The sequence below is a fragment of the Chiloscyllium plagiosum genome, unplaced genomic scaffold, assembly GCF_037043375.1.
Source record: "Chiloscyllium plagiosum isolate Xiang-an unplaced genomic scaffold, Cpla_swu_hap1 HiC_scaffold_3, whole genome shotgun sequence".
NCBI classification, from domain to species: Eukaryota; Metazoa; Chordata; class Chondrichthyes; order Orectolobiformes; family Hemiscylliidae; genus Chiloscyllium; species Chiloscyllium plagiosum.
In genome coordinates, this window is record NW_028270141.1 from 33861085 (window position 1) to 33877955 (window position 16871).

The 16871-nt window shown below is 41.6% G+C and overlaps 1 protein-coding gene across 4 annotated transcripts in view; it reads left to right on the plus strand.

Moving 5' to 3' along the window:
• Positions 1-16871, plus strand: part of LOC122548600 (CUB and sushi domain-containing protein 1-like) — a 2407075-nt gene that overhangs the window by 2326146 nt on the left and 64058 nt on the right. For all 4 annotated transcript variants that reach the window (XM_087978377.1, XM_087978362.1, XM_087978369.1 and 1 more), the window contains 3 exons: positions 6372-6554; positions 8923-9099; positions 12159-12338. In XM_087978377.1, coding sequence (XP_087834503.1) covers positions 6372-6554; positions 8923-9099; positions 12159-12338 — 540 coding nt within the window. The remainder of the gene's footprint in view (positions 1-6371; positions 6555-8922; positions 9100-12158; positions 12339-16871) is intronic.

Sequence of the window (16871 nt, forward strand, 5' to 3'; positions counted from 1 at the left end):
ATCTCAGACGTAAATCATGTTTTGTTGAATTAATGATAATGTCATAAAGACTCTTGCTCCTTCACTTCTGACAGTCACTTAGAGCTTGTTTCATCTTGCCTGACTGCAGATTCTGCCTCTTCATTAACCTTAAGGGGCTGGATTTTGCAAACGGCAACAAATGACATTCAATGGGCTTGTGGTTGAGAACTTAATGTAAATTTGAGAACCAAAAGTTTCAGCACTATATGCTGGGGATCTGGGATTTGCATGGACAGGGCAAACCAGCTGTGTATCCCCTCAGTAAATCAGAATGAGCAATTGTTCATCAACAGTGAAATGTCTGAAATAGGAAGTGTCAGAATATTTAATTTCATGTCAAGTTTGGTAGAAAAAACAGAAGAAAAACGAGGTTCAGTGAGGGAGACCAAATATGTTTGATCTGCACTGAGAGCTAAAATCTGAAGGAATAAGTTACTTGTCAATGGTAGAGAATTTTGTTTGGCAATAATTAAGACCTATTCCATTGTTCAATTTTTGTTTACAAAGAACGATTCCAAACTATTTTTCTAAAGGTTCTGGTGCGGATGTATTAGGTGAGTAGTTTATTGTCTCACTTCACCAACCAGTTCAATGCAGAACTTTCTTGTTTTTAATTCATTCATACGATATGGATATCAATGCCTGGACCAGTATTTATTGCCTATCTCTAATTGCCCAGAAGGCAGTTAGGAGTCAATCACATTGCTATGGGTCTGGAGTCCAATGTAGACTAGGCCAGATAAGGATAGCAGTTTCCTTCCCTGAAGGACAGTGGTGAACCAGATGCGCTTTTACTGACAATTGACAATGGTTTCATGGGCATCATTAGACTCTATTTCCAGATTGTTATTGAATTCAAATTCAACCATTTGCCATGACAGGAATCAACCCAGAACATTATCTGAGTCTTTGAGCTGATAATACCTCTAGGCCATTGCCCACCCTGAGATGCGCTTGCAACACAGCTGGTACAAGAGCAGGACGCCTACAGCAACAGCTGAGCATGTGCAACCACTGGAAGGGGATGTCTAATTTATGCTTTAACAATGACGAAGATTTCTGTACTTACAGATCTCTCTACTGCAAACCAGGCAGCAAGTGATTAGCTAGGATCCTCCCGCAAGCAAAATCTCAATGATTCCTCAGTCTAAAGCTTTCAGCTACCAAATGCACTTAAATAACAAACTGACTTAAAATTAGAGCACATGAATCATGTAAGAAATAACATTTAATGGATAAATTGCATCGCTTAAAGAGATTTGCTTAAAGGAGAAAAATAATCAAAATAGCTGGATGAAAGTTAGTCAAGCCAAACCGTCTGTTATGATGAGCTTTGACCGAGAAGCAGTTCAGGAAGGACAATTTGTAATTTCTTTAAAATGTCTGTGGAAATGTAATTGATTTCAAGAATATTTGAAAATGATTAGTTGAAAATTATTTTTCCAAAGAGTTTGCTTCATTTCTTTGCAAAGGAATCAGTTGTAATTTTCCTGAATAGTAAAATAAATGTTGGTCCATGTGACCTGATGGCTTCTGACGTGGAAGCAGCATCAACAGGAAGAAAGTTTAAAAATACAGTCACAAAGGAAAGCTACAAGAAGAATGCTAACAGGAGAACTGATAGAGGTTTCACAAATCATGAGTGGGTTAGATAGAATAAAAAGGGAGAAACTGTTCCTGCTCATATAAGGAACAAGAATGAGAAGGCAAAGCTTTAAAGTGATGTGCCAGAGAAGCATGGGTGATATGAGAAAAATCTTTTCACTCAGCGAGTCAGTGGGGTATGGAATGCACTGCCGAGAAGTGTGGTGGAGACTAATTCAAATGAGGTCATTAGATTATTATTGTTCAAAGGTATGGGAAAGAAATAGGAGATTGGAACTAACTCATGATACTCATTTACCCAGTTAGTGCACGCATGGAGGGACAAATAGGCTCTTTCTGTGCAGTAACTCTTCTGTGATTTAGACCATCTGCTGCCCCCAGTCAGACCTGTTTTGCCAGCTTTTAAGTGTAAAACTTGTGTACTGATTAGACCTGTTCAGAGAACTTTAGAAATCTGTGGATTTGTTTGGATGGAGAGGTACAGTTCCCTATTGAATGTGGTCCCGGGGTTCCATGTTAAATATAGGCAATGAGGGTAAAGAGAGCATAAGGAGAAAGTGAGGACTGCAGGTGCTGGAGATCAGAGCTGAAAAATGTGTTGCTGGAAAAGCACAGCAGGTCAGGCAGCATCCAAGGAGCACGAGAATCGACGTTTCGGGCATAAGCCCTTCTTCAGGAATGAGGAAGGTGTGCCAAGTAGGTTAAGATAAAAGGTAGGGAGGAGGGACTTGGGGGAGGGGCGTTGGGAATGTGATAGGTGGAAGGAGGTTAAGGTGAGGGTGATAGGCCGGAGAGGGGGTGGGGGCGGAGAGGTCGTGAAGAAGATTGCAGGTCAAGAAGGCGGTGCTGAGTCCAAGGGTTGGGACTGAGATAAGGTGGGGGGAGGGGAAATGAGGAAACTGGAGAAATCTGCATTCATCCCTTGTGGTTGGAGGGTTCCTAGGCGGAAGATGAGGTGCTCTTCCTCCAGGCATCGTGTTGCCATGGTCTGGCGATGGAGGAGGCCAAGGACCTGCATGTCCTTGGCGGAGTGGGAGGGGGAGTTAAAGTGTTCAGCCACGGGGTGGTTGGGTTGGTTGGTGCGGGTGTCCCAGAGGTGTTCTCTGAAATGTTCCGCAAGTAGGCGGCCTGACTCCACAGTGTAGAGGAGACCACATCGGGTGCAGCGGATGCAGTAAATGATGTGTGTGGAGGTGTAGGTGAATTTGTGATGGATATGGAAGGATCCCTTGGGGCCTTGGAGGGAAGTGAGGGGGGAGGTGTGGGCACAAGTTTTGCAATTCTTGCGGTTGCAGGGGAAGGTGCCGGGAGTGGAGGTTGGGTTGGTGGGGGGTGTGGACCTGACGAGGGAGTCGCGGAGGGAGTGGTCTTTCTGGAATGCTGATGAGGGAGGGGAGGGAAATATATCCTTGGTGGTGGGGTCTGTTTGGAGGTGGCGGAAATGACGAAGGATGATACGATGTATCTGGAGGTTGGTGGGGCGGTAGGTGAGGACCAGTGGGGTTCTGTCCTGGTGGTGATTGGAGGGGCGGGGTTCAAGGGCGGAGGAGCAGGAAGTGGAGGAGATGCGGTGGAGAGCATCGTCAACCATGTCTGAGGGGAAATTGCGGTCTTTGAAGAAGGAGGCCATCTGGGTTGTTCGGTATTGGAATTGGTCCGCCTGGGAGCAGATGCGGCAGAGGCGAAGGAATTGGGAATATGGGATGGCGTTTTTATAGGGAGCAGGGTGGGAGGAGGTGTAATCTAGGTAGCTGTGGGAGTCGGTCGGTTTATAGTAAATGTCCGTGTTCAGTTGGTCACCCGAGATAGAAATGGAGAGGTCTAGGAAGGGGAGGGAGGAGTCTGAGACGGTTCAGGTAAATTTGAGGTCGGGGTGGAAGGTGTTAATAACGTGGATGAACTGTTCAACCTCCTCGTGGGAGCACGAGGTAGCGCCGATACAGTCATCGATGTAGCAGAGGAAAAGGTGGGAGGTGGTGCCAGTGTAGCTGCGGAAGATGGACTGTTCCACAATATCCGACGAAGAGGCAGGCATAGCTGGGGCCCATGCGGGTGCCCATGGCTACTCCTTTGGTTTGGAGGAAGTGGGAGGATTGGAAAGAGAAGTTGTTCAGAGTGAGAACCAGTTCAGTCAGTCGAAGGAGGGTGTCACTGGAAGGGTACTAGTTGGTACGGCGGGAAAGGAAGAAGCAGAGGGCTTTGAGACCTTCGTGATGGGGAATGGAGGCGTATAGGGACTGGATGTCCATGGTGAAGATAAGGCGTTGGGGACCGGGGAAGCGAAAATCATGGAGGAGGTGGAGGTGTGAGAAATGGAGGCTCTTTAATGTTGGGCATAGTCCCAGATCCCCAAGATAGATCCATGTCTCTCCATTTGGAAAACATAGGCAGAGGGATTTGTAGTTGGGAAGTAGGGGGATTGATGCCTGACACGTGTAATTCCAGTCAATGGCCTCTTAAGTTCCTTGAGGAACTTGCTGGTTGGGCTGATTGACACTTTCACTTGAATAACGTAACAGTCTGATTCATGTTCGTGCTCAGCTTTCAGGAGTAATGTAATGAGCCTTGTGTGACACGATTGATGAATGAAAATAGTGTAAAACTGGTGTTTAAATGGATTGATTCAAACATCTTTTGATTGACCATTTGGTCAGGTGTATGCTCATTGATGAAGAAGGTGTTTGACATGTTTGCCTTCTTTGGTCAGTGCGTTGATTATAGGAGTTGGGAGTTGGCTTCTTTTCGAATACTGCATTCAATTCTGTTCTCCCTGCTATAGGAAAGATGTTGTTGAACTTGAAAGGGTTCAGAAAAGATTTACAAGGATGTTGCTGGGATTGGAGAGTTTGAGCTCGAAGGAGAGTCTGAATAGCCTGGGGCTTTTGTCCCTGCAGCATCAGAGGCTGAAGGGTGACTTTACAGAGGTTTATAAAATCATGAGGAGCAAGGATAGGGTGAATCGTCAAAGTCTTATTCCTTGTCCAAAACTAGAGGGCCTATGTTTTTGGTGAGAGGGGAAAGATTTGAAAGGGACTAGTGGGGTAACTTTATTATGTAGAGGGTGTTGCATGTATGGAGCAAGCTTCCAGAGGAATTGGTGGAAGCAGGTACACTTGCAACATTTTAAAGGCATCTGGATAAGTATATGAATAGAAAGAGTTTAGAAGGATATGGGCCAAATGCTGGCTAATTGGACTACATCAGGAGAGGATATCTGGTTGGCATGGACGAATTGGACCGAAAGGTTTGTTTCGTGCTGTATGATTCCATGACTCAATATTACTAGCCTCTTGCTCTCTTGCATAGTCCATTCTGGAAGGCTGCAGTAAACTCTGTCATGGATGTTGATTGCCATGGATCACTGCAGTCTACAGCCAGTTCCCACTTTCATATACTCGCTGACAACATAATTGGGCAACACATCAAAGTTTTCCATTCCAACTCCTGTCTTGAACTTCTTTTTTTGTGATACATCAGAGGGCAGTAACATGTTAAACATGATTTTCTTTTCACAAATCCAAAGTGACTCTGTTTAATTATGTTATGATTTTCCACATGCCCTATAACCAAATGGCTTATAATAGGTTTGAGCACTTTGCCTACTATTGATGGGAACCCAACTAGTCTGTAGTTCCTTTTTTTCTCACAGTGTTGTTATGGTTGCTTTCTTCCATTCATTGCAGAAAAAAAATGTGATGTTTAGTATTCTTAAGTGAAAGTTGTCCAAATATTTCATATGGTCCACTATTCATAGAGCATCTTCTGCATTGTCATGCCAGCATTTCAGCCTTTGGAATGGTTGAAAACACAACACAAAAAGAGACTATCATGTCTGTGCAGGCTGATAATAGGCAACTGGTCTCATCCCACTTCCTGGTTGTTGGTCTGTAGCTTCATTGGTTCTTGCACTCATGTACGAATTCAGTTACTTTTCAAATAATATGATGGTTTGTGACTTCAGCTTTGCAGAAAAAGAGTTTTAACATCCCCATAATCTTTGAGGTGAAAAGCCTTGCTCTCGCAAACCACCTACCTATTGCTTCAAATCCATGCCCCTCAACACTAACTCCCAGTTAGGGACTCTTCGAGTAAGGGAATAATTCTTTCCACCAACTCTATTTCGCACCCCTCATAATTTTACATACTTCAATCAAGTATCCCCTCAGCCTTCTCTGTACCAAAGAAAACCCTAGCTTATTAAATCTTTCATAATAACTGGAATTATCCAACCCTGGCAGTGTCCCTGAAAATCTCCTCTGTACATTCTGTAATGCAATCACATCCCATCTACAGCACAGGACCACAATTCCTCAAAGTACTCCAACTGTGGCCATTTGTGCTTAATTCAATTCTAACACAACCTTTCTGTTTCTATATTCTATGCTTTAGCAACTTAAATCTATTTTAATGGCTGCATGGCCACTATCTGCCTGGTCATCCTCAGAGATCTATGGCAATCACTCCAAGTTCTTTACTTTTATGTACACCTCTCAGTATTCTACTATTTCATGTTTATTTCCTTGCCTTAGGTTAGCTTTCTGATCTGAATTCTGCAAATAATCTAAATTATGGTGTATATGAGTGCATTGGAATCTTAATTTAAATTAACCTTCAATAATTGATGAAACTTGAAAGTATTAACCAACAAGGCACAATAAGATTGGGATCTTTTAAACTGGAAAAAGATATAAAGTTGTTAATGAGACTAAAGCTGTCGGATTGAACTTTGTATGTATGTTCTGCAGGAGACACTTCTGGTTTATGTGGTGATCCTGGCATCCCGGCTCATGGTTCTAGACTAGGCAATGAATTCAAGATAAAAAGTCTTCTGCGTTTTAGCTGTGAAGCTGGTTATACTCTCCGAGGTTCGTCAGAACGATCCTGCAGACCAAATGGGTCCTGGTCAGGTATTCAGCCAGTTTGTGAAGGTAAGCATTTCTTTTTTCAAGAATAAATAAGGTGAACCGTAGTAAAGATTATTACCAAATTTACCAAGAAATATATTAAATGACTGAGGAAACTGAAATGAAGCACACTGAAACTTGAATTTTATAAGTTACCTTATCTGCTACTACTGCAGCAGATAAGAAAGACCGAGCTGGATAAAGAAGCCTACAATCTTGAGACATATGATATAATGAGTTGACAAGTGGAATTGAGAGTCATCCGAGAAACAAAGAAGGAGGGAGACTGTAAAAAGTGCCATGTTTGAAACTTGGGGAGAATAAAAACATGTTTAGGGAAGGAAATCACAAACCTGAAGAAGTTGATTAATTAATGAGAGCCTATTGTTTTTCCTACATTTTATACAGACATTTGTAAGTCATGTTGGAAGTGATTCTCTAGACGTGAGAGGAAAAGGCAGTCTTAGATTAGTCTAGATTTCGCAAAAACAAAATGGGGAAGTCCGTAAGACTGTATTCTGATTGTACTGTCTCCCTAGATCGATGTGTTAGAAGGAGACTTCTACTGGTATAACTTGAATTTGTTTATCTGTATCTGTCTAGCCAGGCAATCACTTTTATTGAATTTACCATTCAGAACTGTTAATGGAAAGAAAGGATTTTCATACAGAAAAGAAATGAAGTCATCCTCAGCCATCAAGGATGTTTTATTGGGATTAGAGGAAATATGAAGGGAAAGGCATGAGTTATGGGAAGGTGTTCAATCCCTGAACTGGTGTGAAGCACTCCAGCTTCTCCTAGCCCAAAGGCAACACAATAGAAGCATTTATCTTTTTCCCAAAACAGACTTCAGCTCTCTTTAACCACTGGGCTTCCCAAGGTCCACATATCCATGCAGCCAGGCTAAATCTGAAACACAGGTTAAATATGTGGTACACAGCCTCAATAAAATTACCGCCCAAGGAAGCTGTGTTGGAAATTTGTAATTAATCAATTCATTGCCCCATCAATAAGCAGAAGGAGAGTTGAAGGTTCAGTCTGTATAAAATGAAGGGAGAATGCATCTAATCGGAAAGGATTGCATGATGATTGAAGAAGATCATTAACATAATGTAGGAATAGAGGTAAACAGAGAACATTCTGACCCCATTCACTACAACAGCATCCTCATCTACCACAAAATATTATTTAAGAAAAGGAGGAAAGTACACGAGAAGGAAAGATATCAAATGAAGTAGGTCAGAGGCTTGAAGAGTTAAATGCAGAAGACTGGGTCAATAAAACAGATGGAGCAGCAGATTGGAAGACTATTGTTGCAACCTTCAAAGCAACAGAAAAGCAGAAAGGGTGGCACAGTGGTCAGCACTGCTGCCTCATAGTGCCAGAGACTTGGGTTCAATTCCCACCTCAGGCAACTGTCTGTGTGGAGTTTGCACGTTCTCCCTGTGTCTGCGTGGGTTTCCTCCAGGTGCTCCAGTTTCCTCCCGCAGTCCAGAAATGTGCAGGTTAGGTGAATTGGCCATGCTAAATTGCCTGTAGTGTTAGGTGAAGGGGTAAATGTAGGGGAATGAGTCCGGGTGGGTTGCTCTTCGGAGGGTCGGTGTGGACTTGTTGGGCCGAAGGGCCTGTTTCCACACTGTAAGTAATCTAATTTAAACTCTAATCATATGCAGCGTAGGAAGCACTGATTCCATAACATAAAATGTTTTGCATCAAACCACTACTTTTAACATTAGATGTGTGGCATAAATAGTTATATCTTTCTAAATTTTGAAATCACATTTGCTCGAGTGGTTGGTCTGTGAAGATGTTTTCCACATTTCAGAAGACATGACAAACAGGAGCAGGAACACGCCATTCAGCCCATCAAATCTGCTCCATTATTTGATAAGATCATTTTTGATCTGATAATCCTCAAGTCCATTTTTCTGACTTTCCCTTTAACCTTTGATTCCCTAATTGATTAAAAGTCTGTTTATTTCAGCCTTGAATATATTCGAAAACTTAGCTTCTACAGCCCTCTCCAATAGAGAATTCCACATTCACCACCATCTGAGAGAAGAAATTCCTCCTTATCTCTTCCTCTTATGCAACCTCTTATTCTGTCTTAGAGTCTCCTGTAATGGGTAAGCAACCTATTGACACCTCCCCTATTAAGCCCCCTCTGAATTTTATATGTTTCAATAAGGTCACACCTCAGTTTTCTGAACTCCAATGAGTACAGGCCCAAATGACATGACTTCTCCTCATAAGACACACGCCATGCCCAGAATCAACCGAGTGAACCTTCTCTGGACTGTGTCCAATACCAGTTTATTTTTCCGTAAATACAGGGCCCAGACTGTTCACAACACCATGCTAGCATGTGCCAATTTCTTTCGTTATTTTATAGCTGTATCGTGTGGAAATCCCGGCACTCCCGAAAATGGGAAGATAGTTTACAATGATGGTGTAGTATTCTCCAGCTCCGTTTCTTATGCCTGCTGGGAAGGCTACAAAACGTCTGGTCTAACTACCCGGCATTGCACTGCTAATGGAACATGGACTGGATCAACTCCTGACTGCACAGGTTAGTGTTACAATACAGAAGCAGTAGTGAAATATCCTTTGATGGTTTTCAAACCACCCCGCTCCTTCCATCTAGCACTGTGAGAAGCAATTTAGAATCTGATAGACCTGATTTTATTATCTTGCACATACTGCACTAATACATTGTACATTAAATTCCACTGAATCATTTGGTTACTTAAGAGGCTTTCTTTCAGTCTGACAGGGCTAAACGAAAGGCTAATTCATATCTAATAAACTGAGCTTTGACGTGGGACGATTATTTTCTGTCTGGTTCTTCCCATTCCAAAAATTCATGCATGGAATTATCAGTAATTGTCTGTAACTAAAAACAAAAAATGTGGAAATGTTCTATAGTTCTGGCAGCCTCAGTGGAAAGAAAAAAGGTCATGGTTCAGGTCAGTTGACTTTCATTAGAGTTCTCGTGTAAGTTTATTGACCTGCAATGTCAAATCTGTTGCTCTCTCACAGACCTTACAAATATTTCCAGCACTTTTCTTTTCCTTCCAGATTTCCATCATCCACAGTATTTGACATTTGTGTTCTGTGAGTAATTGCCCTTGCCCAAGTAAGTGGGCTGTCATGACTGACACTGTTTTGGGCACAGCAGCGTCAAGAGTTTTCCACCTCCCCTATTAATATACACAAATATCCGCAGCTTAGCTGTAGACGGACACTGATCAAAGTTCCAACAATGTGCTGCTCATGGTGCATTCTAATTTGAAAGAGACACTTAGAGGTTCTGGAGTTAATTATTATGCAAATACCTTCAATGATTAAATTAAAACCTTGTTTAATTGAGGTTTTGCATCAATAATTATACTCGCCTTTTGTTGCAACCTTTTCTCAGTGTCCTCTACTGCTCTTTCACTATAAATATATCTTACTTGACCTAGTGACCATGCTATTAGAGATAATTGCAATTGTTGGCAATTCTTCTCACCGCTTGATCTCTTAACTCCGGTGTCAAGTCTCTTAGCAGAGTATAAATCCTTTCACAGCCCAGAAAATGGCATCCCTGTCTTTACCTTGCTCATCCCCTATGAAATGGGTTGAGTAAGCAGCCATTTTTTAAGTACACCTCGTTTGTACACCACTGTAGGTCATTCTATTCAGATTTTGGAGGAGCTCTCTTTCCAGTTAATATCATACAACTGTAATAATTTTACTTAGAAGTAACATACAAATGATCATGTTCATATTGATATATACAGATGCTTCCTTGAGGTTTAAGACTGTGGTTGAGAAACACGAGAGATAGGTTCACTTACCATCTTGCCATGGTATACCTCACCTAGCACAACTTAATCGTGGCCCATTCTAACACTAAAAACCACCAACTGTGGCCTCAAGTATTTATTGTTCTCTGAGGTAATACGTGGCAATACAAAGTTATATTTTATGAGTAGAAGCTGCAGTATCAAGCACACTTTAGCATATTAAAAATTGAAGTAAAACTTAATAAAATTACTTCCTTATAAGACTGATAAAAAGAAAGTAATTCTGAGTGAATTATTTTTTTAAAAGTACATTAAAATTTAATCTATTTTTGATGATAGTTGAAATCTCCATTATGTAAGTAATGTATAAAAAACATTGTAATGACTTGTAAGTAACTGAATCACTTTAGTCAGGTTTGTTTTGGGAGCAAGGGAATTAGTTTGGAAACTCAATATGATTTTATAATGTTTGAACAGATTGGACAATCTTGCTGAAAAGAAACATTTGTTAGAATTTTCATTGATATGATAAAAGAGCTTTTCAGTGGTAAATTGAGAAGATAATATTTATCCACAATGCTAATTACAGATAAAGGTGGAGAAAATGGTTGTACTGTTGGGTGTAATTGTCATGTACTTTCTTCTCGCATATTTTAATATGAAGAAATGCCTAAAGATAGAATGAGGTAACATTCTTGTTACATTATCTGATAACTCACTTTTCATTGTGAAGAATTTGAGTGGTCTCCTCATTTGCAGACTTTCTTTTGAGAATCCTTTGTCAATCTATTGAAAGAATTCAGGACTCCAGTTAATGAAGGCCTCAAATCAAAAACATAGTCATAATCAAAAGAAGAAATTAATTACAACACAGCTTTGAAAATCATGAATATGTCTCGATGTCCTAAATTCCTAAACATAATTAAGGCAAATAAAGATGAATAAGGATATATTAAAAATTTAATGAGCATTATGGAGAATAAGGCAAAATGACAGGAGACAAGGTTGAAATTCAGGTCAGAAAATGTTTTGCTGGAGAAGCGCAGCAGGTCAGGCAGCATCCAGGGAACAGGAGAATCGACGTTTCGGGCATAAGCCCGTCTTCAGGAATGAAGAAGGGCTTGTGCCCGAAACGTCGATTCTCTTGTTCCCTGGATGCTGCCTGACCTGCTGCACTTCTCCAGCAACACATTTTCAGCTCTGATCTCCAGCATCTGCAGACCTCACTTTCTCCTGAAATTCAGGTCAGTCTCAGTGAGCAATACTAACAAGTTCATCTTTATTTTCCAATACTATACCTCAAGTGTAGCAAAACGCTTGAGAGGAACAAGGGGTGTGTGAATTATTATTTTGGAAATTATTTGGAGATTTGAAATTGCAGTTTAGTTTAGTTTCATATGTCCGAGTCCACTTTGGTGATTTTTGGAGACCATTTTGTATATTCAGTTTTAGCATTCTGCCTTCATGTCTGAAAGACTGAGCAACATTTCAAAGTTAAAGCAAAGACAGCCAGTAAAATGAGTGGTGTGTAGCAACAACTGCAGGCACATACTCTCTTGGGTATGAGACTTGCGAGTTACAAGGGGAAATTTGGCTGCACACTGTAGAGGTTTTTGCGACTGTAATCTTCATATGTAAAAATTATCATCTGCAGCATATAATTACAAATGGAAACAATTTAAAGAGTTTTGGGGCAGCAAACAATTTGAGAAGAATGATTTAAACTACGAGCATAAAAATATCATAAAATTATACTTCTCCAGAATTAAAGTATTGGAAATATAATAATGCTCTGCAGCATGTTAACTTTGTTTTTTTTTCTTTTTGTGGTCAATGTTAGTGATTGACTGTGGTGACCCTGGTGCTATCGCTAACGGTGTCCACCTGGGAAATGACTTCACTTATAATAAGACAGTGATGTATCAGTGTAACCCAGGTTTTCAGATGGAGCCAGCTCTATCTTCTACACTGTGCTGCATGAAGAATGGCTCTTGGAATCAGACCAAACCAGTTTGCAAAGGTAGGAATAGATGCTATGTGGAAGCAAGGGGCTGTCACTACTGTACAGCTTCTGTACAGTATAGTTCCAAGTATTTGAGTCTTCTAATATGTACAACTGGTTAATTACCATTAATTAGTTCTACCTGTGCCGATGATAAATGCTTTTAAATGGGCAGCCTATGCATTAAGTTTTGACTTCACGGTTTGATTGAGATTAAAGCTACCAAGGGAACACTGGAGGTAAACTCATAATGCCTTTCATGGTAATCCCTATAATTGAGGATCCACGGTAAGCATCTGATTCTCTCAGTTCTGAGGAAGATCCAGTGGTTGAATAGGGACCTGAGAGCGTATACCTTATCTGTTCAATCAGTTGTTTCTGGACAAAGTAATCTTTCTAATCTGAGTATGGTGGTCATGAACACAAATAACAACGTTCTCCCATTAAACTCTCCAGTTTTTTTGCTGGTAATTACAATCCAAAGATAGGAACATGGATAAAATGTTGTCACTTATTCAGAAATTGAAGCTATGAGCACTGGTGCTTTTCTTCTTGTGCTCAAAGTTCTAGTAAACCAATTGACATTTTTGAAAGCGGTTGATTCCAGCATGTCCAAAGCTATACTTGTTTGGAAGGGTATCAGCTTTCCTTGTCTGCTATCCTGACCTGTGAAGGAGAGGAGAAGTCCCTCAGTGTCCGCGTAAGTTTTCATCACCTTTCTTGAATAATTTCAATTCCGGAAAGCAGGTAGCCAGTTTCTTCCAGTAACAATTCCTGTGATACATCAGTGGTGACAGGCTTTCAATTACAAAAACAATCCTCCACCATTACTCTTTGCCGTATTTGTAAGAAAGTTTGGATCCTGTTTGCCCAGTTGCCTTGGATCCCATGGGGTCTTACCATTAGGACAAACTTTCAGTGTGGGACCTTGTGGAAGGCCTTTCTGAAGTCCATGTAAACCGCATCAACTGCACTGCCCTCATTAATACATTTAATCAAAGTTCCAAAAAACTCAATTAAATAAGTCAGACAGGATCTCCTACTAACAAATCCATGCCGACTATTCCTGTTCCATATTGCCTTTCAAAGTATTGATGAAGCCTGTCCTTCAGAATGTTTTCCAATAATTTCCTGACCTCAGATGTCAGAGTAACTGGTCTGTAATTACCTAGCCTTTCCCTGCTACCCTTCTTGGAGAAAGGAACCACATTAGCTATCCTTCAGTTATCTGGCACTTCATCTGTGACTAGCAAGTCCCCAGGACCCCAGCAATCTCCACTCTTGCCTCCCAGGTAAGTCTGGGATCCATCTCATCAGGTACCCATGCTAAAACATCTAATACTTCTTCCTTATTAACCTTAATGTGTTCTAAAACCTCAACATCACAACTGAAATTCCTGGCTACAGTATCTTTCTCCTCTGTCAATGCAGTTGAGAAATATTCATTTAAGATCTTAGCCATACCCACTGGCTCCATGCACAGGTTGCCCCTTTGACCTCTAAGAGGTGCCATTCTTTCCCTTGCTTTCCCTTCGTCTTACTCTAATATACTTGATCCCAAAAATGTTTCATGGTCCCTCTTTGCCCTCCTCATTTCTTTTTAAGGAACTCAGTGCATAGTTCTTTGAAACTGGCATCACAGGTAAACAGGGTGGTGAAGAAGGTGTTCGCTGCACTTACCTTGTAAGTGCGCCGCAGATCCTTGTAAATCTTTTCTGAACCCTTTCAAGTTTCACAACATCTTTCCGATAGGAAGGAGACCAGAATTGCATGCAATATTCCAACAGTGGCCTAACCAATGTCCTGTACAACCGCAACATGACCTCCTAAATCCTGTACTCAATACTCTGACCAATAAAGGAAAGCATACCAAATGCCTTCTTCACTATCCTATCTACCTGCGACTCCACTTTCAAGGAGCTATGAACCTGCACTCCAACGTCTCTTTGTTCAGCAACACTCCCTCGGACCTTACCATTAAGTGTATAAGTCCTGCTAAGATTTGCTTTCCGAAAATGCAACACCTCGCATTTATCTGAATTAAACTCCATCTGCGGCTTTTCAGCCCATTGGCCCATCTGGTCAAGATCCTGTTGTAATCTGAGGTAACCCTCTTCGCTGTCCACTATACCTCCAATTTTGGTGTCATCTGCAAACTTATTAACTGTACTAACTGTCTGTCAGAGACCTCGAAGTGAAGGAGCCATTGGGAAGTAGTGACCATAACACAATAAGCTTCAATCTGCAATTTGAGAGAGAGAGGGTACAGTCGGAAGTGACACTACTTCTGTTGAATAAAGGGAATTATGGAGCTATGAGGGAGGACCTGGCCAAAGTTCAATGGTGCAATACCTTAGCAGGGATGACCGTGGAGGAACAATGGCGGATATTTCTGTGTATAATGCAGACGTTGCAGGATCAGTTCATTCCTAAAAGGAAGAAAGATCCCAGGAGGAGGCATGGGCGGCCGTGGCTGACGAGGGAAGTAAAGAAACATATAAAGTTAAAAGAGAAAAAGTATAACATAGCTAAGATAAGTGGGAAAACTGAGGACTGGGAAGCTTTTAAAGAGCAACAGAGGATTACTAAGAAGGAAATACGCAGAGGAAAAATGAGGTACGAAGGTAAACTGGCCAAGAATATTAAGGAGGATAGTAAAAGCTTTTTTAGGTATGTGCAAGGGAAAAAAATGGTTAGGACAAAAATTGGGCCCTTGAAGACAGAAACAGGGGAATATATTACTAGGAACAAAGAAATGGCAGAGGAATTAAATGGGTACTTCAGATCTGTGTTCACTTGGGAAGACACAAGCAATCTCCCTGAGGTAACAGTGGCTGAAGGACCTGAACTTAAGGGAATTTATATTTGCCAGGATTTGGTGTTGGAGAGGCTGTTAGGTCTGAAGGTTGATAAGTCTCCGGGGCCTGATGGTCTGCATCCCAGGGTACTGAAGGAGGTGGCTCGGGAAATCGTGGATGCGTTGGTGATTATTTTCCAGAGTTTAATAGATTCAGGGTCGGTTCCTGAGGATTGGAGGGTGGCTAATGTTATACCACTTTTTAAGAAAGGTGGACGAGAGAAAGCAGGTAATTATAGACCAGTTAGTCTGACCTCAGTGGTGGGAAAGATGCTGGAGTCTATTATAAAGGATGAAATTATGGCACATCTGGATAGTAGTAACAGGATAGGACAGAGTCAGCATGGATTTATGAAGGGGAAATCATGCTTGACTAATCTTCTTGAATTTTTTGAGGATGTAACTATGAAGTTGGGCGAGGGAAATCCAGTAGATGTAGTGTACCTGGACTTTCAGAAAGCTTTTGATAAAGTCCCACACAGGAGGTTAGTGAGTAAAATTAGGGTGCATGGTATTGGGGGCAAAGTACTAGATTGGATTGAAAATTGGTTGGCTAATAGGAAACAAAGGGTAGTGATAAACGGCTCCATTTCAGAATGGCAGGCAGTGACCAGTGGGGTACCGCAGGGATCCGTGCTGGGACCACAGCTTTTTACAATATATGTTAATGATATAGAAGATGGTATCAGCAATAACATTAGCAAATTTGCTGATGATACAAAGCTGAGTGGCAGGGTGAAAAGTGATGAGGATGTTAGGAGATTACAGTGTGACCTGGACAAGTTCGGTGAGTGGGCAGCTGCATGGCAGATGCAGTTTAATGTGGATAAATGTATGGTTATCCACTTTGGTAGCAAGAACAGGAAGGCAGACTACTACCTCAATGGAATCAATTTATGTAAAGGGGCAGTACAGAGAGATCTGGGTGTTCTTGTACACCAGTCAATGAAGGCAAGCATGCAGGTACAGCGGGTAGTGAAGAAGGCTAATAGCATGCTGGCCTTCATAACAAGAGGAATTGAGTATAGAAGCAAAGAGGTGCTTCTGCAGCTGTACAGGGCCCTGGTGAGACCACACCTGGAGTACTGTGTGCAGTTCTGGTCTCCAAATTTGAGAAAAGACATTCTGGCTATTGAGGGAGTGGTGCGTAGGTCCACGAGGTCAATTCCTGGAACGGCAGGATTACCTTACACTGAAAGACTGAAGCGACTGGGCTTGTATACCCTTGAGTTTCGAAGATTGAGAGGGGATCTGATTGAGACATATAAGATTATGAAAGGATTGGACACTCTAGCAGTAGAGGAAACATATTTCCACTGATGGGTGAGTGCCGAACCAGAGGACACAGCTTAAAAATACGGGGTAGACCATTTCGGACAGAGCTCAGGAGAAACCTCTTCACCCAGAGAGTGGTGGCTGTGTGGAATGCTCTGCCCCAGAGGGCAGTGGAGGCCCACTCTCTGGATTCATTTAAGAAGGAGTTGGATAGAGCTCTCAAAGATAGTGGAATCAAGGGTTATGGAGATAAGGCAGGAACAGGATACTGATTAGGAATGATCAGCCATGATTATATTGAATGGCGGTGCAGGCTCGAAGGGCTGAATGGCCTACTCCTGCGTCTATTGTCTATTGTCTTTACCTCTTATACTCGCATCCAAATCATTTATGTAAATGACAAAAAGTAGAGGGCCCAG